At 42.8% G+C, this 25,734-nt stretch overlaps 1 protein-coding gene across 3 annotated transcripts in view; it reads right to left on the bottom strand.

The window, feature by feature from the left end:
• Positions 1-25,734, bottom strand: part of PPP2R2B (protein phosphatase 2 regulatory subunit Bbeta) — a 342,634-nt gene that overhangs the window by 76,565 nt on the left and 240,335 nt on the right. For all 3 annotated transcript variants that reach the window (XM_080673088.1, XM_080673090.1, XM_080673089.1), the window contains 2 exons: positions 8,563-8,660; positions 5,535-5,700 (listed from right to left, as the gene is read on the bottom strand). In XM_080673088.1, the coding sequence (XP_080529214.1) occupies positions 5,535-5,700; positions 8,563-8,660 (264 nt within the window). The remainder of the gene's footprint in view (positions 1-5,534; positions 5,701-8,562; positions 8,661-25,734) is intronic.

The raw sequence follows: 25,734 nt of genomic DNA, 5'->3' as shown, positions 1-25,734 counted from the left end.
CACTTCACTCCTGGAAAACATATTTATTATGTCTACCTCACTAAAATGTAAAATCAATATAGAGGTAGGGATTCTGACTGTGTTGCTCATTATTATACCTCCAGCACCGACAACAGTGCCTGGGACATAGCAGATGTTCAATGAATACGAGTTGGATGGATAAATGAATTTCACCTGCACAGTGCATGTTGCTAGCAACCCAGGGAAATAAAAGTAAGGATAGTCATCAAAATGCTCCTTTCCCCGTGCAGTCTCCTTAGAGTCCCCACCTGGAAACCACCTTTCTCACCTTTGTCCTGTCCCCACACTTTATTCCACTTGCTGACACTTGTCATTTTCTACAGCAATAAATCGTGGTGAGAAGTCCAATGCCTAGAGGGGTGGGGCAGGTCAGGAGATGAGTGACAGGGGCAGGGGGTTTGGGGGAGGTACAGACCGCATGCCCCACCTGCAGATGTTCAATTCCATTTTATAAAGAAACATGTTCGGGCCAAACAGATCATGTCTGTGGGCTGCAGGCCTCTGGGAGCCTTCCTTATCAGATCCTGCATTCATAATTTGTACTTGTTCTGACTTCTCTTCTGGAAGGCAGGGACTCGGGTGCCTTCTCAACTCTTTCTCTCTGCCTGCACAAGGTAAGTGTGGAACCAGACAACTCGGCCCCATCCCCACGCCAACTCCAGCCAGCCACGTGGCTCAGCACTGTGATTCCCACACTGTGGGCGCCTAACTAGTATTTCTCACGTGACAAACAAATGGGGCTACCAGATTGAGTAGAGAAACAACTACAGAACACACAGTTACCTCTGAATTTCAGACGACGTGTAATTTTTCAGTACAAATATGTCCCGAATATTCTAACCTTACGAGTAAAGAGACTTAGCTTCTCTGTGCCTCCGTTTCTTTCTCTGTGAAGTAAGGAGAGCCAGGTCTTCCTCATGGGGCTCTTATGAGGACTGAACGAAACCCTGTGGGTTCAGTGTGTACCGCAGCGTTGGGCTTCTGACAGTGATTCACAACGGCAGCTGTTATTAGAATGAGCAAGCTGGGCAACTACTCTGCAATAACAACATGCTGCTCTGACCGCGTCGGCATCCCCCAGGAGGATGTTAGCACTTCCCACTTCCTCCGTGTAAGACTGTCTGGGGAACGAAGCCGCCCTCTCCCTGCCTTCACTAGGATTCCCTTTCTGTCTTGGCCCCTCCCCACTGCTCCATCTCCCCTCACCAAAGCCTTGTCCTCGGAGGTCTGAAATGCACCCCATTGGGAAGTGTGCTTTCTGCAACAATTTGGACAACTGAACAAGTAAGTGCCTCTATTTCCTAAGGTCTGGGGGTCACGCGGGCTGGTCACGCTGCTGGCAGCCTGGCCAGGCTGCTCGTGTGCGATCTGGGCACGCACCCGACTATCCTGGGGCGAAGGCCAGGAAGCCCTTCCCAGGCGCTGTGTGCCAGCACTCCTCTAGTCCTGCCCTCTCTGGATATCCTGCTACATACTGAACTGTGACAAAAAGGAAACATAGGTCATATTTACACCATCACTTAATTAGCTACTGATCAGCTGTGATTTTGAAGAATGCAAATCAGTGACTTTTAACACCAAATATTTTCAATTGCTTGCCATCCCATTTGCAAGACAATTCTTTCCTACATTTTTCTTGTGAGTGATAATTGTTATGTAGAGAAATAGAGAAATCATAGGTAAAGCATAAAGAATAAAAATCACCTATAATCTCTTCAGTCAGGGTCATTGCTAACCTTTTGCATAGATCCTTTTAGTATTTTTTTCTATGCATTTTTTTGGGGGAGAAATAAAAACCAATAATATTACACATATATGTTTATTTTCTCATTTTAATTCCTTCTTTTTATTATACAAATGTATAATTATTATATAAGTTGAGGCCCAGTGCACGAAAATTCATGCACTCGGGGGGGGGGGGGAGCGGTGGCCCTCAGCCTGGCCTGCGCCCTCTCACAGTCCGGGACCCCTCGGGGGATTTCCACCTACCTGCCAGCTTATGCCCGCTCCCCTGGGGATCAGGCCTAAGCTGGCAGTCAGACATCCCTCCCTCTGGCAGCCTGAGAGCCCTCGGAGGATGTCAGACTAATGGCTTAGGCCAGTGGTCGGCAAACTCATCAGTCAACAGAGCCAAATATCAACAGTACAACGACTGAAATTTCTTTTGAGAGCCAAATTTTTTAAACATAAACTTCTTCTAACGCCACTTCTTCAAAATAGACTCGCCCAGGCCGTGGTATTTTGTGGAAGAGCCACACTCAAGGGGCCAAAGAGCCGCATGTGGCTCGCGAGCCGCGGTTTGCCGACCACTGGCTTAGGCCCATTCCCCATGGGGAGCAGGCCTAAGCTGCAGTCAGACATCCTTAGAGCTGCCGAGGAGGTGGCAGAGGCTCCTGCCACCACTGCTGTGCTTGCAGCCGTCAGCCCAGCTCGTGGCTGAGTGGAGCTCCCCCTGTGGGAGCGCATTAATGGGGAGGGAGGGGGGGCAGCTCCTGCATCGAACGTCTGACCCCTGGTGGTCAGTGCTCATCAGAGCGACTGGTCGTTCCGCCATTAGGGTCAATTTGCATATTACCCTTTTATTATGTAGGATAGAATTGTAGAAAATAAAAATGAGCATAAAAGTAAAAAAATGAAAATCTCCCTCAATTCCACTAGACAGAGATATCTAGTATGAAAACCTTATGTATGTCCTTTCATTTCATTTCTGTGAGCAATCATATAACTGTTTTAAAAAATACAACATGTTATACATAGTTATACACAGTATGTTTTTTCCTAATTATATCTATCTATTCCAACATCTATTCCTATAAATATATAATTTATAATAGTCTGAATTTAATAATTAAAGGCCAAATAATGGGAGATTTATTAGTAAACTATAGAAGAATCATACAAGGGAATGCTGTGCAATCCTTGAAAATGTTATGGAATTTTAGAAGAATATTTAACAGTTAGGAAGATATTCCTGTTTTTAAGTATTATATAAAAAAAAATCTGGTTGCCAAACAGTGTACAGAATATACCACATTTCTGCTAATAAAAAAACCCAGATTTATCCATGCTCTTTGCTGTTTTCTTTAAAAGACACTTACAGTGGTTCTCGCTGGATGGGAACACATTATTTTCATTTTGCTTCTCTGTTTTCTAACGGTTTTGCAATGAACACCTAACTATTTTCATAGCCCATCTACCAAATAAAATATACTTTCCCTTCTCATCACAGGTACTAAGACAGAAATAGAAAGCGAGGCAAGGCAACGTGTTTTCATCTCGCAAATAATTTTAAGGTCTAGATTCACAACTGAATGTTTATTTTTCATTAAAAATTGTAAAGTTATATTCTAACAGAAAGTAAAAACTGTATCCAATTATAATGAGATAAGCACAGTTGTGTTTCTTTAAAAGAAGATAATTGATGGTGAATTCAATCCAATTCCCTATGGTTGGGTTGCCTGGAGTCATTCTTGACTTTATTATCACACAATGTTTCTTGACTCCCTATCTGAAAGCTTTGTGGATAAGGAAATCTGAGGAACAGGTGGCTGTTCCTATGAGTAATGACTTTTTCTATATTCTGGCTGCCTCTCTGAGTAGTTTATCATTACTTGTGGCAGCTTTTAAACACAATCTTATCATCTATCTTCATTTTCTCTTTTGTACAGTAATTCCAATTGTCTCCCATTAATTTTCGCATGTTAACCTATTTGGCTTAAGGGGAATTCTCAACCTCAATATTAGTATAAAAAAGAAAATCTCAGGGGAACATGGGAATTTTTCTTATAAGAATCATTTGGAGATACTGTTGGCATATGAAATAGCATCCCAAATGGGAAGATAATATCCTTGTTAATCAAAAAACTATTTAAAAACTCAATTAACAGAACATTATGCTATATAATTAATCTTCATTGCATTTCACTGATTTTTTCCCATCCCCCCCAACAAAGGAGTTAATGCATCTTTGAATTTTATTGTAATAATCAATAGGCTAAATTTCATGATATAAAGTGAGCTAGTTAGAGCAGATAATCAGACACTTTCTCTGCCCAAAGTAATTAAGTCAGAATCATCAGAAGTCTTTTTTTAATCTAAGTAGTGTTGAATCTGCAGAGCCTTTGAGTGAAATTTCAACGGTAAAACTAAGAGGGAAGACATTGAAACAAATTCATATGGTTTGGCTTTCAAGAAACATAGTCGACAAAATAAATAGAACAATAAATACAGTTATGAGAAAGAATTAAATTACTTGGAATCTGGAAAAACATAAGACTGGAAATCTGGACATGTTGAGATAAGTCATGCATGAATAACTCCAAACTGGCTGTTTCAGAATTGCCATTTTTTTTAGAGTTGTACACTGGCTTTATATTTGAGGGATTTTTGGTTCATACGCATTAAGAAAACCCCTCCCTCCTTTTAAAATAAAATATAAAACTCATCATCAAAACTTAGAAATTAAAAATGATAAAAAGAACAAATTTATAAGAAACCCATAATACATAATCAAAAATTAATCATGATAAGCCTATAGGTGTGTTTCCTTTTAGTCTCTAAAAATGTTAATATACGTCTGATCATACTATAGACAGCATTTACATTTTTTCACTTGACATATGAGCACTTCCCTTTATAAATGCTGGGGATGGGCAAGTAGCAAATCCCTTGCTTTCTGATCCATATTTAAATGTACTAGTACACTCCTCACAGACAATGAATCATGCTCCAGCTTATTTGCTTGGGAGATGGTGTTTAATTTTTATCCACTAACCCTCTTAATTTTTATGCTATCCAATTAGCACCCTTTAGTATTTTATTCTAAATTGTTTCCAGCATAGGTGGGTTTCTGTCAGCAATGGCATTGAGAAAAGCAAGGGTAGGTAATTCCACCGAATTAACATGGAATTGGGCTTACTATTCAATGCCCAACCTCCTCTCTCTTGGACCTATTTATAGCAACTCTCCCGAAATCAACAATTGCTCTTCGAAGAGCATGGAGGGAGAAAGAGAAAGAAATCACTTCTTAATCATCCTTTGGTAGGGTCCCTCTCTCTCCTTGACCTGTGCTCAGAGAACTTGATTGTGTCAGAGAGAGAAAAATCCCAAACACATTCAGGGATTAATAACTTCTACTCAGCATGCCAGACTCACAGGACGGCCTGTCGGGGTTCCTGAAAAGTGTTCCCAGAATAACATTCAATGAATCTTAAAACAGGAAGTCACATTCCAGAAGCACCTGGAAATAATCTGCATTAGTCAAAAACTGCAGATACTGGGGCTCACATAATGGGGTCAGAAATGTGTGATATTTAAGAAGAAATCACTACTATTTACTGAGGGCCCACTCTGCGCCAGGCACTAAGGTAAGCATCCTGCAAAGATTGTTGCTAAGTTTTTTTTGACAGCCCACAAGGTTAAGAAGGAAAATGGAGTCTAAGAGAGATTGAAACATATGATGTGGCTGATTCTACCTCTGACAATACCAAATAGGAGAAGACACTTGTACGTACCGTTAGTAGACAGAAGGAAGTAGGCTGCATTCTGCTGGGGGAGCCATCTTATTTTATTGATTTTTTCTTCTATTTCTAAACTCTTCAGGTAATCGAACTCGGGTTCATGGCTCTGGAACGTGCTGTAAACATTGTATTCACCCCTACGATGAACCTGATTTTTACTCTATAGGAAGGCGGGGGAGGGGAATACACCAAAGATTAAAATCACATAGGCCACCTGCGAATTCACCAATTTCTTTCTTTCTTTCTTTTTTTTTTTTTTTTAGCAGAATCATTAGGAATGGATAGGCAGGCCATCAGCATGGGATGAGAGTTTTACCCTAGCTCAGAGGCCTCCAAAGCATCGATCTTGCAGCTCTGTTGGTGAATATTAGTACCTCCAATATCCATATATGCATAAATGATATACATAAAACTCTATAATATATGGTATACATCGTAACATACATAGAAACAGAAATTAAACTAGGACACGATTTTAAAATCAATATACATTTAAAAATCAATATAAATAGAAGTTCTAATATTTTCGTTCTGCATCAGTGGATGTCTTGAACACCCTTTGGCATAAGCCATCCCATGCTGATGTCCATATATACGTCTATCAGTCCCTTACAAAGAGTCCAAAGCTACAGCATCTGTACCTTTTATTGGCCTTTTATAATCTCCCCCGATTCTCAGAGAATCTTGGAGACATGGGCAGAGCAGGGAAATGGACAAAGGAGGCTTAGAGATATCCTCCAAAGTCACAGGACTTCTAAGTAGCAGATTTGGGCAACAGATCCTTCCCCACCCCTTTTTTTCTAACATGGGAAACAAAACGGACAGGAGCACACGGATGCCACCTGCATCACTGGGAGGTGATGAGACGTCACCCCTGGCTTCCTCCTAGCTCTGATTCTGCCACGGGCAAACAGCAGCAGCTAAATAAATGGTGAGAGAATGAAACATCAGGGAAAGGGTCTGCAGAAAGGGGCAGCAGAAAGAAGAAAGGTGGAGAGAAGGAAAAGGGGCGTGAAACAAAGACAGAGCAGAAAGGAAAAGAGGGAGGGGAGGTTTCATTTCATGCATTTTAGAATGTGACTACCAAGAGTTTTAAGCGTCAGGCTTTGGAAAACTGTGTTCAAAAATTCCAATCCAGGTCTTTATAGACATTTGTCCCAAAAGCTTGACTCTTAATAAAGGCTCAATTAAAAACAACAACAACAACTAGATTTCTGGATAGATACTGAATATCCAAACCAAAATCTCCACTGGTGCTGACACCCAGGTGTTCCACGTAATTTGTGAGGGTGCTGAGGTTCCTTCCAGGAAGCCCTCCAGGACTGCGCCTCTTGAGAAGTCACTCACAGACTCAGAAAACACACCTGACCCTCGGTGTTGTCCATGGCTTTGTTTCCGAGGCTTAGTGCCCATTTCAACCCCACACCTCGCCACAAAGCTCAACACTTAACTGCATGTTATTATACCGGACACTTATTTTTTATTGAACCAAATCACTCTTCTTTGGAAAACGTGTCCCCCTTCATTCTGCTAATGAATCGGGCTTCCCACATATTTCAGTAAATTAAAATAGGTGAAACCTATAAATAGCAAAGGGAAAACGTGGTTCGGGATATTACTGGCAACACGCTGCCCTGGGTAATTTATGCTAAATAGCTCCTCCGTTTCCTCTTTATCATCACCATGAACCTAATGGGATTTTTTTTTAAATTGAAGAAGTTTGAAAATCAGCTTGAAGAGGACTTGCCACACTGACTGACATACTTGTGACTAGCCTGCCTACTGCAGAGGAGCCAGTCCGCCTTAACAATACATTTATCCGAGGGTTGATTTGGTACCATCCAAATCAGACTGGCAAGTGTGTGCCGTATGTGCCAGACCAATTAGCACCCGGCAGCTCTGGAAAAGCAGGAAAAATTCCAGGTCACGAAGAGTTATTAGTTCCTACTTGCCAAGCACACTTCCCTGTTTCCAGGACCAATGGAATAGGCTGGGGGCCTGACTTAATGCTGAACGCTTGCATGTCTACAGAACCCCGAGGGATCAGGATGCCCTTATAGAAATTAATTGCAAATAATGTGCAATTACCAAATACATCACCTCTAAATGAGGCTTTCCTTTTTTGAGGGGAGGTGGAACATAAATGGCTTTGAGGCACAAAGCAGGCATTCAATTGCTAGGGAAGTCTCCGGTGAACCCTTCCTCCTGCACTTGGCCTCCCCACGCTGTGCTGGGTGAGTCTCGGAGGCAGACGGTAGCAGATGGGAGAGTTACTAGCACACAGGCTGGCCTGCTGGAAGCCCCAGGACCATGCCAGGGGAAGCCAGGGAAATCACATCGGGCCATGCTTCCATTCTGACAAAACAGAAGCAGACACCCCGAAACTCAATTTATATGAAAAAGAGAAACAATTCCTGGTGGAACCCAAGTCCCAGGGAAAAAAATGGGCTTTTTGAGATTCAGTGGAAATTAAAACTCCTGCTCAGAAAGCACACAGCACTCAGCTCCAGGGACCTTCGAGTCACCGACAGTAAAATGTGTGCCCCGTGCATCGCTCAGATGTCACCTTGTGGGATTGCACTCTCTATGGTGGGGTGGGCTCTCATTTTCTTCTCTCCTGACCCAAGTTGTCCCTTTCACATCTGTGGACAAAGAGCCGTTTTTTTCCCTCCTGCATATTCTGTAAGAGCACCTGAAAGGAGCAGGGGCTTCATTGTCATCACTCCAGGATGAATTTCACTCCGAAAGGAGGAGTTATGCTCCAAGAGCACCCGTGGCATTTTGCAGGTCAGAGGAGACATGAGAACGTGAAAAGATAAGGCCATGCCCAGGAGAGGCTCTATTTTCAGGTGCTTTTATGAGCCAGAAGGAGGAACTGTTGATGTTAATGACTTTTTGGCAGTTTTTAGTTGGCTAGCAAAGCAGCAAGGTGAAGGGGGACACGTGAGGATTGAGGAACAGGAGGAGGCCTCCTCTAAAATAAAGGAAGGAAAGGGGCATTTTGCATTCACTCGCCACTTACCTCCTGCTCTCGTTGAAATATTACAACCCGACCCCCCTTGTCCCCTGTCGCTAGTAATTCTCCCGTGTGGTTGAATTCTACCGTAGAGATAATGTCAGCTGAAAAGAAGAAGACAAAAGCAATTTAAGTAACTGCACACTTGCTTTGAAACGACAGATAATAGACATACTTTTCTGTGCATTTAAGGGCTCAGGGCTTTGTCTCTGCAGTGGAATTTACAAGGTTTTATGTTCTGTATTTTAAGTGCCGGGAGAGGTGGCTCTGGGGAAAGTAAATTTCCTAGATGCCCACACTGCGCTGTGGTCTCCTGGAACATCTGGCGAGAGCAAAAGCACGTTCAGACCCTTTTATATTGGGCAAGAGAAAATGAGTTTCTCTAAGGCTCATGGAAATGGCCATATTCTTTGAGAGTTTCTACCAGCCATGGAGCCTGTACCCACTTCTGGCCTCTTTGCATTTCCCTTTCTTCTGTACCGAGGCACTTCCCCAAACAGGTTTCCGTGGTGGCTATGCAAACGAGGGCTGGGGATGCCTGACATGGAAAAGCACTGGCAACCTCTGCAAGTTGGAAGCTCAAGGAAGGACCCCATAAATGCTCCAGCTTGACCCCATGGTGCCTCTTTTTTGGTGAGCCCAACACTGCTTTCTGGAAGAGCACGCCTTCTTCCAACCCCAGGGAAGGCTGGGGAAACGGTCATGAGTCAGAGGGGAGAGGGCAATTTGTCCTGTTTCCCAACAGAGAAAATACACAGGCGCCAGGAACTCAGATCACAGATAATTGCTGAGCGAATGCCAGCCTGCCAAGTCGTTCTTCAACTCCGGTTACCCCCGGAGGAATACGGACAGGTAAATTACCTATGATTGGATTTATTAGGGCTATTTTTAGAAAAATGTCAGAGGTTAATTCTTGTGAAATTATTCCCTTGCAGGGCTTCAACAATTGCCCCTGAGAGTTTAAATAAGTTCTAAAAAAAGGGTGGGGGAGGGGAATTATGACTGTGGCCTTTGACAGAGGAACATTTTGAAGATGATGTCCATGTGAGAAAAGCAGAGGGGAAACAGTGAGCTGGAAAACGAAGGCAATTGCCCCTGAATAATTCACTTCTCAACTCTTACTTTAATATCATCGTTTCAGAATTTTCTTGGTATGCCTGATTTATTCAGGTAAGTAGTGTACAATTCTCCACTTTGCATATAACTGTCCTGTTCCACATATGACAATGCTCTTAATGGTCATTCTTTGTGTAGAAGGATAAAGAATAGGGCACAAACCTTAGCCACTTTCAAGCTAGGCACATTTAAAAGAGCAATTCATGATCACTTTTTTAAAAAAAAATCCTCACCCGAGGATATGTTTTTTATTGATTGTAGAGAAAGAGGAAGGGGGAGAGAGAAACATCGATGGGTTGCTTCCTGTATATGACCCGACCTGGGTCTGAACCTGCAACCTTTTGGTGTATGAGACACTCCAACTAACTGAACCACCTGACCAGGGCCAATTCATGATTTCTTGTTTGGGCCTCTTAGGTGACTGACCCCAGGACAGCAAATTCAAAGCTCTACAGGAGCACTAGGTGAAATGGAGTGAAGAAAACCAGATGAAGTAGAAAGCTTGTGCCCTCTCTAAGGGGACAAGTGGCTGCTCGGCTTAAGCCAATTGTGGCCATGAACTATTGCGAGCACTGGCAGATATTCTGATCTTTTTCAAAGAAGTTGGAAATCAAGATTTTTATGCAAAATCTCTTAAATTTTATATGTGGGCAACTAATTCTTTTTTTTCCAACACCAGGACATTAAAAGTATGTAATCTTGTCTGTGGGCTGAATATGGTGTGTGAGTCACCAGCTTGTGACGCCTGGCCTATAGTCTTCCTTCAGAAAAGACTACCCCATTCCTTACTGATGACCTCAACCAGAAATCTAGTCCGTTCCCTCAGGAAGAGCCCTCCAAATGAATGCTACCTCAAGGAAACATGAAATAAGCGAGTGCTTATCCAGTTCCTAATGGAAGCTTAGAAGGCCCATTTCTCTAACAGGTGCCCACTGAGGAGGAAGAAAGCCCAGCAGGGCTGGGGAGCCAACCACCTCAAGTGAATTATTTGCCCACATTTTTTTGTCACTGTTGGTGCATCTTAGCAAAGAACGCTCATGTACAGAGGAGGGAAGGCGGCTGCTTAGTGTTTGCACTGCCTCCGAAAAGCACTCGAGTGCTAGGACACACTGCTTAGGTACTGCTACTGGCTTTTCAATGAGTGGTTAGCAATGGGGTTATTCACAGAGACTCCTGACTTGGGTGGAACCTAATGAAGACAAAGCTATTTCTTTTTTCTTTCAAGCTTCTGTGGGGTACTAAGAAGTGAGTCAGAGCTCGCAAGCTGCTGAAGACACAAACGCCTTCCAGAGAAAGGGGTAGTGGGGAATAACGAGAGGGTGGTGGGGGGACCAGGCCTGCGGGTTAACAGCGCCCCACCCCTGTTATTAGGGCTAAGATGCTGCTTAAGGTCAGTTCACATCCTTCCTCTCCCAGCAATGTTAACATGGAGTTCTGGGTGGGTGTCAGGGTCCACGCATTGAGGACTAAAGGGCGGGCTTTTCCTTTTGGGAAGTTGGGTATCAGAAGAGTTGAGCAGCTTTTCCCAAGGTCAGCCCCTGGCTCAGTTTCCAAGAAAATGTCCCTCCAAGGGAAACAAAACTCTCCTTCTCGGTTGCCGTATACATTGCTTTTTTGCCCAGGCTCTCTGTGAAAATGTCCTTCTTCTCCCTTTAAGATCCACACAGGTCAAAACAAGGTAGGATATTTTTTTAAAATCAATAATTCTCAGGCATGGATCTGTTCATTTATTTAAACTACTCATCACTGCACAGGATGCATAGAGCATTCTTTCAGGCTCCATGGAGGACACAAGCTTCAAGGTCCCTGCTCTCCAAGTCACTTTGACTAAAACGTGCACCACTCCACCCCACTCCATGGTGTTTCTATCACCATCTTCAAAAATAATCGTCTGCTCTCCTGCACTCAAGCTTCTACAAATATATTCTGCCTGGTGCATCTATTTTTACTCACTATTCCCTCAGCCTTTAGAAAAGAATATATTGTTTTTGTATTTACTAAAATGTTCTTTCACATGTGCATGCTATCCATATTATTTACAAATTGTTGGGAAAGCCCTAGCTGGTTTGGCTTAGTGGATAGAGTGTCCGCCTGTGGACTGAAGAGTCCCAGGTTCAATTCCAGTCAAGGGCACATGCCCAGATTGCAGGCTCGATCTCTATGGAGCATGCAGGAGGCAGCCAATCAATGATCCTCTCTCATCATTGATGTTTCTATTTCTCACTCCCTCTCCCTTCCTCTCTGAAAAAAATCAATAAAAATAGATTTAAAAAAATTGTTAGGAAAGACCACTGGGCCCCAACTACCATGCCACCGACAGCCCCTACCATGAGAGTAATACCTTTAGGTTAAGGCATTGTCCCGAGACCCTTCTTAATGGCAATTACTGCTTGGAAGCTATAGTACTTTTAAAAATATATATTTTTTATTGATTTCTGAGAGAAAAGAGAGATAGAAAATCTCTCTTTTGATGAGAGAGAATCATTGATGATGAGAGAGAATCATTGATTGGCTGCCTCCTGCATGCCTCCCACTGGGGATTGAGACCGAAATCTGGGCATGTGCCCTGATCCAGAATGGAACCGTGACCTCCTAGTTCATAGGTTGACACTCAACCACTGAACCACACTGGCTGGCCGGATGCTATAGCACATTTTAAACCATGAGGAACCATAGACATGCACATAGAATATCACGTACAAAAATGTGTATCATGGAAGGAAAAAGATAAAAGGAGCCACACACACACACACACACACACACACACACACACACACACACACACACACACACACACACACACAGATTCAGGCTCAAGTCTAAGCCGCGTGATCCAAGACAGTATTTATGGGACATCAGGCATGGTTCCAGCTAATAAAAATGTCTCCCTTTTTTCCAAGTGTTATCATTATTTGTGTTATGCTGCCCTCAAGAATCTTTTAAGGGAAAGGGTGATTGGTACAGCAGGATTCTGAAATTCCTTAGTCCTCTCGCTAAGTCCTCACCTTTATTTGAATCCTGCCAGCCTGTTGGTCTATATAGTAGGTTGTTTATATCTAGCAACTGTCTAACTCATTTCAGAGCCTTTGCCATTGCAGCTTGAGTTGATGCCTGTTTTGAACTTCTGGTTTCCTGACTCATTTATCACTGCTAAGCCAGTAGGTGTAACCAGAATACGTTACTGCCCCATCCATCGCTGTGTATCTTCATCTATGCCTGTTTAATAATTGATGCAAAACTCATGAATCATCCACATTCCAGTTTCAAGATACTGAAACGTCTGATACAAATTCTCCTGTGTTTGCATCATGCTCTTCAGTAGAGCAGTTAAAATTGGAAAACTTGGGCTGCTCAAGGCAAAACAATCTTATAGAAATAGGATGTGGAGAGAAGAATAAACTAGTGGACTTACACTTCATCTGAAATCATGGTCAACAGAAATCAACTCATCAAGTTCAACATGATTTTGGTTTTTAAATGACCAGTTCATATGACACAATTTTATTCAACGCCCAGTCTTTCACACTGTTGTGCAAAAAAAAAAAAAAAAAAAATGATAAACAAAACATTTTTCATCTGTTCTGTAGACATGTACACCAAATGCACATTTTTGACTAAAAACAGAGAACAGAAGCCAAAAGCAGTTATAGAGGTCAAGTGTAGCTAGTGATTTTTAAAGGAAGTATGATGTTTGCCCTGTTCTACATCTATTTGTGTTGATGTAATTTCCACAAGATGGTGGCCTGATAACCCCATTTCAGGTTCAATGAGCACTGCTAAGACCAACTTTTTCTTTAAAAAAAAAATCATTCTCAGCATTCCACAAAGGTCCAAGATTGGTAATTCCATACATATAGTCTCCATATACCTGAATAATAGAAATTGACTTGGCAGTTACTAGTATATTGATGTGATGGGGAGACAGGGGGAGGAGGGATCCCCTAGTTCAGTGGTTGGCAAACTGTAGCTCTGTTGACTAATGAGTTTGCCGACCACTGCCCTAGTCTATGGCCTAGTTGCTCATAGTACTGTGCTAGGCTGGAGTCTGAGGCAGGCCGCGGGATTATTGGGCAATGTACAATTCAAACAGCAGGTTGACTGTTTTGACCAAATGATGACAAAGTTTAAAATGAGCGAGGACCTAAACCCAAATCCTCTGATGGGATAAAATCTTACTGACCAGGTCACTAGAACCAGCCTTTTCAGCATCAATCATAGACACAGGAATTGAAATAACAGGGTAATGCAATGTAGCCTTCAGAACCCATTAAATATTTTACCTTTCATCTGGTTGATCATTTGGTTGATAATATTATAAAGTCTTTGGCCCTACTTGTATCAGCCGACTGATTCTACCTACTCAATATTTGGCTTTCTTCCTGATGGTCAGGTGAACTCTGGGGAGAGTTTTCTGTTTCTTCAGCTAGAGCAAGGACATCAGCAAGGATGGAAGATAGGTGTCACAGAGGATGGCAATGGTGAAATGGGGTTAGTTGCCAGAAAGTTTGTGTTGAGAAGGATTCGGAAGGTCCCTTCCAGCCTGAAGGGCCATGATTATTTGGCAATGGGTCCTGCCGTGAGGGGAGGCAGCATGTCTGCCCTTTATCATCCCTACACAGGGGTTTTCTAGCTAAATTGGCAGTGACTTTGTGGATTAAAAAAACAGAGGATTTTTAGGCTTCCCAGGGGGAAATTAAAAATACTCCTTTCATGCACATAAAATTGTGGACTCCTTTCTGAGTTCTGGTTCACAGTCCAAAGTCAGCATCCATTTTCTTAGATAGGGTTTTTTTTTCTGATAAGTTTTCATAACTGAAATAGTGTGTTGGAGCTATTTTCTACCAAAATAGGAGGAAAAAGTCTGATTATGGCCAAGCAAGATATGCCCAATTACTGCTACTGAGATTGTGCCAAAAGGGCCTTGTTGATGTTAATTCTATATAATAAAAGCCTAATATGCACATTGTCCCCTCAGCGGTCATTCAATCGCTCGCTATGACATGCGCTGACCACCAGGGGGTGGCGCAGAACATGGCGGGCATTGGCAGTGCGGCACTGACAGTGGGTGGCAGTGGAGGTGCTGCTGGCCCCAATGGGCCCCGCTGAGAGTGGGGCCACAGCAGGATGGTGGAGCAGGTGAGGGGGCAGCGCCAGGCCAACGCGGGATGCCAGGCAGGGCTGTGGGGCTGCGAGGCTGGGGGTGCAAGCTTGGGCCCGATCTCTGAAGGCCACCCTGAGGGACCCCATCCATGCATGAATTTGTGCACTGGGCCTCTAGTATATTATAAAATTAAAAAAAGAATCAGCCAATAAAAGTGTAAGATTCTTACAATTTTGTTAAAGTACTTTCATTTCAAAATATATCTTTTTTTTTAAACTGGTAAAGTAATACATACTAAAACTTCCATCAATACCAAGATGATGCTTAAAATATAAAATGAAATTTCACTCACAATCTGACTCTCCTGGACTTAACAGTTAACTCCTGTAAATCTACAAATGTGTATAGGAAAAAGATCTGTCAGGGAGAGTTCAAAATGATAATGCTTTGGTGTAGAATATGGATGGTTGATTTATTTTCTTATAGTCTTTTGTCAAAATTTTCAGTATTTTCTAATTTTCAGCATGACCATAAATACACGTGTAATTCTTACTTGAAAACAAATTTAATTGGTTTTCAAGCTGAATAAGAGATTTTGGCATTTATTGCAGTGACTTTTTAAACTTAAAAAAAAATTTTTAATTCCCATGTGGCAAAATTTATATGGGTTTGGACAAATGCACAGAGATGTGTGTCCACCACCACCACCATGATGATCCAGAGCAGCTTCACCACCCCCAAAATGTGCCTTCACAGTGCCCCTTTTAGGGAATAATTTTTCAAAAGGAATAAAATTATTAAAATAAAATGAGCTGAAGGTATAGAGAGCTTCCAAAAGTTAAAAATGCTATGCAAATACAGAGCCTAAATACCACTGGTCTTTACAGATATAACTCAACTCAATTTGGAGCCACTGGTCATTTTCTCATGACTCAAAGATTTTATTATTATTTTAAAAGTATATTTTTTTTATTGATTTCAGAGAGGAAGAGATAGAAACATCAAAAATGAGAGAGAATCATTGATCAGCTGTCTCCTGCATGCCCCCAACTAGGTATCGAGCCCACAACCTGGGCATGTTCCCTGACTGGGAATCAAACCATGACCTTCTGGTTCATAGACACTCAATTACTGAGCCACACCGACTGAGCAAAGATTTTATTTTTTAATCTTATTGCTTAGATATTATCACCATTCTGGTTTTAGAGTGGTAGGGAGCGCAGTTCATCAGTATATCTTTATCAAGTTGCACCACAAGCTTGAGGTGTTCTGTCCTTTGATCTTTGCCTTTTGTGTTTCAATGAGGCTACGTTTGAGTCCTTGGTTCAGTAGCATTACCTTCTTAAGTTGACCCTAATTTTCCTATTCCTTTAGCTTGGTCCTAGTGACAGGAGTGGTAAATATAAAGTTCTGAGTAATGATAACAAGTAGATCTAATCTGGCTTACCAATTTTGATCTATGGGAAGAAGCTGCCTATTGAGAAGAGTTCTGAGGTCAGAGACAGGCTTGGTGGAAGAGTGTTGTGATCAATTAGTCATGTCTACCACGGGCATGGAGAAAGGCAGCACACATGCTACCTGCTTGCTCTCCTGACCTTCTGTGAGTAATACACTTTCTGATCCAGACTTATTGCTTTGTCACCCAACCAGTGCCTGGTATTTAGATACTGAATCCTTCTCCTTTTCATTTGAATACAATCAATTCTTTGCATACTGGTTTAAACTTGAACCTGGTGCTGGTTCCTCTTGTATGAAAGAAGGCAGGCAGAGGGGTCCAACGGCCCCAGTTCCCTAGATCTTATCACCACTGCTGCTTCCTATGTAACCACAAGCAAGTGCTAGAAAACGGGCTCTGGTTAAATGTCAGTCTGCTTCTGCTGACCACCCTCATTCAGGGCAGGTAGTGTATTGTGGCAGACACTCTTGGTGGGCTACTCCAGCCAGTGCCTGTTGTCCTTGCCTGCCTCCTGCTGTAGGAGCTGAAAAATACAGTCACTTCCTTCCCAGCCTCCTCTGTGGCTACTGGTGGCCAAGTGACCCAGATCAGGTCAACAAGGCATATAGGAACATCTTCTGGGGGACAAGGAGACAGAACTTGCAGGAAAAAGTTTCCTTCCCTGAATAAAAGGAAGGAAGCAAGTAATGGGACACCTTCTGGTGGCACTGAGTACTTCTTGCTTCCTGCTTTTGTATGTGGCTATATGTGGACTCGATATGGGAAGCTGTGGCAGCCATCATGTAACCAGGAGGTGATAAGACTAAAGACTTAAAAAAGCCAAGAGGCTGAGTATGACATGGAAAAACAGGGCAATGTTTTTGATGATAGCATTGAATTACAAAAACCTACCTTAGAGATAGCCTATGTGTGGACTTGTTATATAATAACCCGTGGTGTAAGCCACTGCTAAACCACAGAGTTTTTGTTATTTGCATCAAATGCAAACTAAGAGGCATGTATTTCCATCTTTGTTTACCTCTTAGCTCTTTGCACAAGACCAGATTATTAATGCATGCTGAATTGGAATTTCCACCCGCAAACGCTCACATGCACATTTTCATTTCATTTTACCACACAACCAGTTTTTCTTTGCACTTGTTTGGTTCCCAGTACAGGTATTGAGCTGGCTTATCTCCCTATCCTTGTGTGAAAATGGTACATTACTTTTTGATCATTCAAATATGAAAGCAGCTCATTGGGACAGCATACCAACCCCTCACCCCAATTAATCATGGTGTCCATCATACAATTATGACTTCAAAGGGACCCAGTCATGCCCTCCTTAGGAGCCACGTTCTCCCTGCTAATGTGCAGGAAGCCCACCATGCTTGCTGAGCTGTGAAAATCCAGATGGTAGGAAGCAGGTGAGTAATGAATGCCATGCTGTTTCCATTAAAATGCACACAGCTTCCCCACGCTGACCGAATGCCCAGCACTAACCAGGGTTGAGACAACCCGGGCCGTGTGAGTTGATGGAGATTTCCTTTCATTCAAAACATGTTTCTGCAACATAGAAGCTGAGAAGAGAGAATTTTCCTGTAGTTGAAACAAAACTTGCCTAAAGGGCAAAGTTTTAAAAATTATAAATTGTCTAGTAGGAAAAAATCCAGTGGGAAATTGGTTGCAGTTCAGACTTGCCTACAAACCCCAAGCCTGTGTAGCTTACGGTGGAGTCTGCTGTCAAGGTGTCTACCATCTGTCACCCTCTCTTTCAGAAAGCAGAGGAGTAATTAACAGATCGGGCAATGCAAACCCTGCCAGTCATTCAGATCTATGATCTACACAACATGGGGCATCTACCGCTGACCCCACAGTCAGTGGGACTCCGGGTCCAAGTGGGCAATCTCATCACATCTGCAGGGGAATAGGCGCTCCAGGGCAGGTAGTCTACCACCCAGGCACACTAAACCAGGAGTCTGTTTGGCACGCCTTTGGTCAAAAATCCTGTGGTGCCGGATGCTCTGAAGTCAGTAAGGCATGGCATCTACACTGTGGAAGCTAAAATTCCCCACGTCTGTGGGTGGGTTCTAATATCACTTCCTTAGGGAAGCCTTGTATGACTTCCCCCCAAATCCAGACAATCCCTTTATGATGCAGCTTCACTGCCCGCACTCGTCTCCGTCATCACCGCTGTCACCACTTACCGTTAGCACTTATCCCAAAGGTAACGGAATCAGTTTACAAGCCTAGCTCAGCCTTTAAATTGTAAATTCCATACAAAACATATTCATCATTGAATGTTCAGTGCCTAGCTGAGTGTCTGAATGTGTAACAGATGCGTCTAGATTTTTTTTCTTTAGTGGATCACTGGATGAGAGCCAGAGAGATCCCACACCAAAATGGACCAACACAGACAGGCTGGTTACCTTAAAGTACCAGAGAACAAAATACTTATGCTGGTTGAATATAAAAAAGATTTTTAAGGGATATGAGGCAAGGGCAAGTTCTCGTTTGGAAGAGTACTCATGACTTTGGAACCAGATAGATTGACCCTAAAAAGACTTTATAGCATTGGAAAGGAATTAAGGGTCCTATGAATCATAGGGAAAGGAAAGAGCAGATGGGCTGGTGATGAGAGGGTCCTGGAATATGGTGCTATTTGGGAGTGGGCATGGAAGTGGCAAGGAGACAATCCAAAATGTATTTTAAGCAAATAGGCCAGCGATTCCAGGCATCTCTTTAATGGACACTTATTATGTGCATGTCTTAGGACTGGATGTCAAGGATATGCTAATAAACAAGTGAAGAAGAAAGAGGGTGGAAGTGCTGAATGAAGGAAGGAATGAGTGAATGAATAAATGAATAAAGAAGCAAATACATGTATGGATAAATAAACCAGTAACCAGGATGGGTCCACCATTAATAGCTGAACTAAAATCTGTACAAATTCAATTCCCACCCTCAGCCAAAAGATAGCTAGGAAGAAAAATGCTATTGAAACCATATCTTCACAGAATTTTCAAATTATCTAGTAAGAGTTTCCCCCATAATGCAGTATTTCAGAGATCCATGTGGTTTTCTTTTCTTCTTCCCTCTTCTCTCTCCCCTTCCCTCTTTTTCCTTCTTCCTTCCCTTCCCCTCTCTCCCTTTTCGCCATCCTTTCCTCCTTCCCTTCTTCTTTTTCTTTTGAAGCCGAGAGCAGCCAGTACACTATCCCTGTGCCCCCAGGTCAAGTTCATTACCCCCTCTCTGCTTACCAGGCAGAAGGCGGCTCACCTGTTTACATTTTAGAAATGATGAGTAAACTACAAGATTACTTCCCAGTGGGTAGCCTGACCTCCTTATGGCCTTTCTTGGGTAACTTTCACCACCACTCCTATTATTATCATACAAAGAAACACTCTGTTAGAGGGGAAAAAGATACCCACACTGTCATCGCACCCCGTGGAAGATTTATAGACACTTTGCAAGTGGCCAGACCCAGGTGATGGTGCCAGGAACTTTCCAAGTGATTTGTAGATCTCCCTTCCAAGAAGTCAGTCTTTAATGGAAAAGTCTTCTAGCTGCACATTCCTTTGTTAAAGTGTAGCTACAGGGAGAGGATTGGAACTGTGTTGCAGAAGACTCATGAAATTAACTCGCTATTAACATGGCCTCAAGCTATTTCAGTCTCAGAAAAACACTAGGATTGCAGTTTAGAAAAGCACAATTTTTCTTTTTCTTTGTGTGATTTAATCATGACTTTATTCACCTGATAGAACTGCGCTTGACATGAAGTAATTCTAACACAGGATCAAGAGGTTTACTCAAAAGAGAAAATACAATGTAATTTTCTTTACAAAATGACTCACAACAGCCTTGAAAATGACAAGTTCTCCAACTGCCTTTAAAATGGGCAATTTACAAAAACAAATATTTTACACATATTTCAGGAACATTTCTGTAATGCAAACCTCCTGGCTTTAGGTACCACCAATATGCTAATGACTACTATGTTCCTATCTCTGGCCCAGATGACTCCTCTTAATGAGACACTTGTATATCTATTACTGGGCAAATATTTTTGAGCTCCTACTAACCACTGAACACTATGCTGGATCTTGGATCAACAGAAAAACACAACTTTTCTTTGAGACCACTAGTCATGGAGTTGGCCTATGCATGCCAAGTGCAGTACTAGGCCCTTTACATATACTCTCTTCCTACATGCACATTATCTTCTTCATTCATTGAACTCCTACTTTGGCCAGGATCTGTGCTTTGTGTTTTCTATTATGTCATTTAATTATCCAAATCCATGATTTCAGTATCTTCCCCAATTTTTCAGGTGAAGAAATGGTGGCTCCAAGAACTTGCCTGAGTTTGGGAGGCTAATCGTGCAGCTGGGATTGGAACCCAACTCCAGTTTCAAAGCCCATGTTCTTGACCTGCCTCTGTTGAGTCTCATTTCTTTTTCCTCTGCCTCCTATTATTTCTTGTTCCCACTCTCTTTTGTCTGTCACTTCTATTTTTTCCTGATCCTTTCTGAATCTTTCACACATAGTTACAAGCTTTATTTCTTATCATGGCAGAGGGGATCTGGGCTCAACCGTAACTTTCCATCCTACCTTCTGTACGCCTTACCACACACACCTGACACTTGAACCAGGTTGAACTCTTTGGACTTCCTAAGCAGACATGGTCTTTGCTGACCTCCTTCCATGCCATTTCATTTCCCTAAGACTTTCTGTCCATTACGTATGTGTGCGGACCTCTCCTCCTCCTAGAGAGCATGCTCCTTGAGGGCAAAGTCTTTACTATTTTAGTCTGGGGACCTCGCATAGGAATGGGCACTTAAGAGGTCTGCACAAAATTCCTACATTCCTGCCCTAACCGCTTTGGCTCAGTGGATAGAGCGTCGGCCTGCAGACTGAAGGGTCCCGGGTTCGATTCCGATCAAGGGCATGTACCTTGGTTGTGGGCTCATCCCCAGTAGGGGGTGTGCAGGAGGCAGCTGATCAATGTTTCTCTTTCATTGATGTTTCTAACTCTCTATCCCTCTCCCTTCCTCTCTGTAAAAAAAATCAATAAAATATATTTTTAAAAAAATTCCTACATTCCTGTTGGATGGCTGAATGAAAAAAAAAAAAAAAAAAAAAAAAAGGAATGCAGGAAAACTTCAAGGCCAGGACCAAGCTTTCCATGAGCTCCCCTGATCAAAAAACATCCCTCCCTCCTTACAACTCCTACACTTTATACTTTTCACCTGCTACCCGTGACATTTTCTCTTCATGTGTGTACTTGCTCTATTTTCCTTACTGAAATGGATTCCTTAAGGGCAGAGTTCCTATTCTACTCATGTTTGACTCTACCAATGAATTCTTCACCCTGGAATTGGCTTTCTTAGTATTTATCCTCTTTCCCCTCCCTTCCAAGGGGAAATTTAGTTGGAAATTAATCTTTTTTTTAAAAAATATATTTTATTGATATCTTACAGAGAGGAAGGGAGAGGGATAGAGAGCCAGAAACATCGATGAGAGAGAAACATCGATCAGCTGCCTCCCACACACCCCCTACTGGGGATGTGCCCGCAACCAAGGTACATGCCCTTGACCGGAATCGAACCCAGGACCCTTCAGTCCGCAGGCCGACGCTCCATCCACTGAGCCAAACCGGTTTCGGCTAGAAATTAATCTTTTAGAAACCGAGTAAGGACAGTTTCCATGTGAAACTTCACTCACCGAGTTGGCATCTTCTTATGGGGAATGACTCATTTATATTGGATTATGGTACACATATTGATAGACGGCTTGAATATAGTATATGTGTATTGTCTCCTTAACTAGATTATAAGTTCCCTGAAGACAGAATCATATTTATTTCTTTAATAGACCACATGTTTATCTGTATCTAGGATCTCATTCTCTGCAGAGCAAGCATGACATAAATGGCCCACACTTGGAGATTTAGGATTCTCATGGGACAGCTGAGTGTTGGCCTATGTAATACATGACAGTTCTCTTCTAAACTTAAAGTTATAAACTCTCCATTTTTGCCTCCAGCTTATTTTTTAAAGTAGTTCATTACTATATAGGCTCACGGCCTGGGACATCTCTGAAATAAAATCAGTATTTGAGGAATCAAGTACCAAGGCCAATTTCAGAAGCATTTCCTCTGCACAAAGCACATGGATGAGGGGTGGGAACAGGGCCATATTCCTACGTCTCTAAGGACTCTACTTTTGGGGACATTTTAAGCACTGATTTCAACAACCCAAGTTATTGCCTTTGAAGAGTATACAAAAGCTCAGGGCACACAAAAGCCAATGACTATGGGGGGAGGGGGGGGGCAAAAGCAGGTTTACAGTTGTGAGGACCTGAAACACAGAGTTTATACTTGTTTTATTATCTATTAACTAGAAGCCCGGTGCATGAATTCATGCACGGGTGGGGTCCCTCAGCCTGGCTGGCGATCAGGGCCCGATCAGGGAGCCTCGCCCAGTCCCGATTGGGGCCGACTGGGCCGGCTGGCTGGGGGGAGGGGGTCCAGGGCCACGGGAGGTTGGATGTGGGAGCACACTGACCACCAGGGTGCAGCTCCTGCATTGAGCGTCTGCCCCCTGGTGGTCAGTGCGCGTCATAGCGACTGGTCAACCAGTCATTCCGGTCATTCAGTTGTAATGGTTGCTTAGGCTTTTATATATATAGATTATTGTATTATTTTCCATACAAACAACTGTAAAGCCACTTCTGCCCCACCCTGAATTAACTGCAGTAGGAAAATTCCTTTCTCTCCAACCCACACCATAGCAGGCTCTTAGCTTTGATTGCGATGCATTGATTGTTTCCTGCAAAGTCCACGGGAAGAATGAAATGTCAACATTTTATCAGGCAACAGAAGGAATAAAACCTTTAAACACTAAGAGTATAGACACAATCTCACATACACGAACTCTTCTTCACAGTAACATGTACCAGGAGCTGTTTTGAGGAAGTTTGGGGCTAATACAACCTTTCAGTAATTTATTACTAAGGAAATGCTGTGAACTGGCCTTTTCCTACCTCTCAAACCTCATCTTAAATCATGTCCCTGACCCCCCTTCCCTACATTCTCACCCACCAGCTGCCTTAAAGATCTCATACATGCCAGGCCTTCTCTGACTTTGGAGTCTATAAAACAAACATGCTGCTCGCTCTTTGCCTAAACTACTCTCCCTCCCTGCCGTTCCCCTTCCCTTGGCTAACAGCTATTCATTTTTCACATTTCAGCGTAAGCAGCACTTCCTGAGGGAGGCCTTCCTGGAGTCATTCTGCATTGCTCCCCACAGTACCTATTCTTTTCCTCCTTTAAAGCATCTATCAAAAGCCATCATTACATGTTTGTGTGTGTGTTTATTGTTAATTTCTACTTCCCTATAAGACTGTAAATTTCACCAGGGCAGGGATCATAGCTGATTTTTTTTTTCACTGTAGTATCCCTGGCTCACAGCAAAAGGTTTGACACATATTAGACACACAATCAATGTTCAATGAAAATCTAGTTTTTGAGAATTTTGTTAATAGTTGTTGCCTCGTCACTTGGGTTCATATCCTCTTTCTATTATTGTTCACACACACACACACACACACACACACACACATTTGGTTTTCAGTCAACTGGGTGTAGCAGATGTATGAGATAATGAACATTTAAAAACCAGTGAAATCTGCCTTATTCTTTTAATTGTCCTGAGCTAATCCTACACACGAATACGCATGCATTGTAAAATGTACACACACCCTTCTGATTCTTCAATTCAAGCCCTGTCTCAGCCAGTCTCCACCCTTTCAATTTTCAGGAAGAAAGAACACTAGAGACTGGGTGGGAAGATCTTTCTATGCCAAGAGGTCTGACCCAGTGAACTATTTCAGTCAAACGCACAGTTTGAATTGGACTGCCGGATCGCTGAAAAGGGGTTTCTGGATTAGACAGTTCATTAGTGGTGGAGCCAGCATCCAGGGCCTGCTGGTCTCTGCTCTCCATGCCTGGAGTTAGCAGAGTGACACGGCGAAGGCTGCTTGAGTGACAGGAGCCAGTGAGTCACATGGAATAACGGCTGAAATAGCAGCTACCCAGAGGCACCAACCACACCCTTAGTCTCAGGATCCTCAAAGTGTACACAGCTGAAAATGAGGTTTAGTGTCAATTGAAAATGACTTGCTGAGCACCTTGCTGAGTGCCTAACCTAGGGTGTGGTTTTGAGAAGTAATTTTTGGAGGTCGTGAATAGCAGTCTCCCAACAATCACAGTTTAAATCCCAGCATTGCCACTCACTAGCTGGCTCATCTGGGGTATATTTCTTAACCTTTTCCTCCCCATCACTTATCTAATCTATAAATGGGGAGGATATTATACCAAGGAATAAGTGAGGAAATGTGTTTAGTGTCAGGCTTATGTGTGTCAGGCACCATTCTAAGTGCTTTGCATAAGTGTTAGAATAATGCTTTCCCTGGAAGTAATATAATGAATGGTTAGCAACATCCCTTTAGATGTCAGAGAGAGGCCATTCAGCTCTGTCATTTATAACTGATGTGCCTTTGGATACGTTAGTTGAATTCTCTGAACTTCAGTTTCCTTCTCTGTAAAATAAGAATACTGGTCCCACTTTGGAGGGGAGTTATGAAGATTAAATGATAAGGAAGGTAAGGAGCTTCCTAGCACATCGGAGACTCTCAGTAACTATGGTAACTTGTTATTTTTACAAGTGCATTACTCCTGTGGATCCCAGAGGACACAAAGCAAGTCTTCGCAACCCCACTGCGCAGGACCAAACAGCCCAGGGACACCGTTCCGGTGGCTGGTCACATCTGACCCCAGAGTTGGTTTACTGAGCACTGCACAGTCAGCCCACACAATTTCCCCAATTTTTTTGAATAGCTTGCCAACATTGAAAAGTTGTGAGTTTCATATAAAAAAATCCAGATTTCCAGTTTCTTTAGAAAAATAATAAGATGGGCACCATGGGGCCGGCACTCCTGCTCCTGGCTTGAGGGGGGCTGCCCCTTTAGAAGGGAACATGATCTTGAATGTACCTCCATTCCCTCACTTCCTAGTGTACCCCCAACCTTGAGGCTGAATGTCAGCTCCATTCATCCTCAGGAGGCTTCCCTCTACCCCCTGCTTCATTGTTGGTATTACTTGGCCTCTGGGGGCATCTGAGTTAGCAGCTGGTCTTGACTGTTGCCGATATCCTCTAGAAACTGCTGCCTGTACAAGGCAGCATGCAAGGAAACAACCCTTTATCCTCACAGCCCCAGGCCACTAGACTGCACTGACAAATGAAAGTGTAGAATGAGTCCCTTCCACGGAGCTGAATACGGGCTTGGAGAATAGCCTCTCACCCGAAAGTTGAACCCATAAATTCACAACTTAACCTGAATCCTCCAGTTCTATTTAGATTGAGGGTGGAGGATATGGGACAAAGGATAGGGGATCTATACAACAGCGCTTTAGAGCTGAGTTCTCTAAATATAATCTAAAGATTACTGTTACTTAGGCAAAAAAA

The sequence above is a fragment of the Plecotus auritus genome, assembly GCF_963455305.1.
Source record: "Plecotus auritus genome assembly, chromosome: 6".
In the NCBI taxonomy this organism is placed as follows: Eukaryota; Metazoa; Chordata; class Mammalia; order Chiroptera; family Vespertilionidae; genus Plecotus; species Plecotus auritus.
Note: the sequence above shows the minus strand (reverse complement) of the source record. Positions and strands in the feature narration are given on the sequence as shown.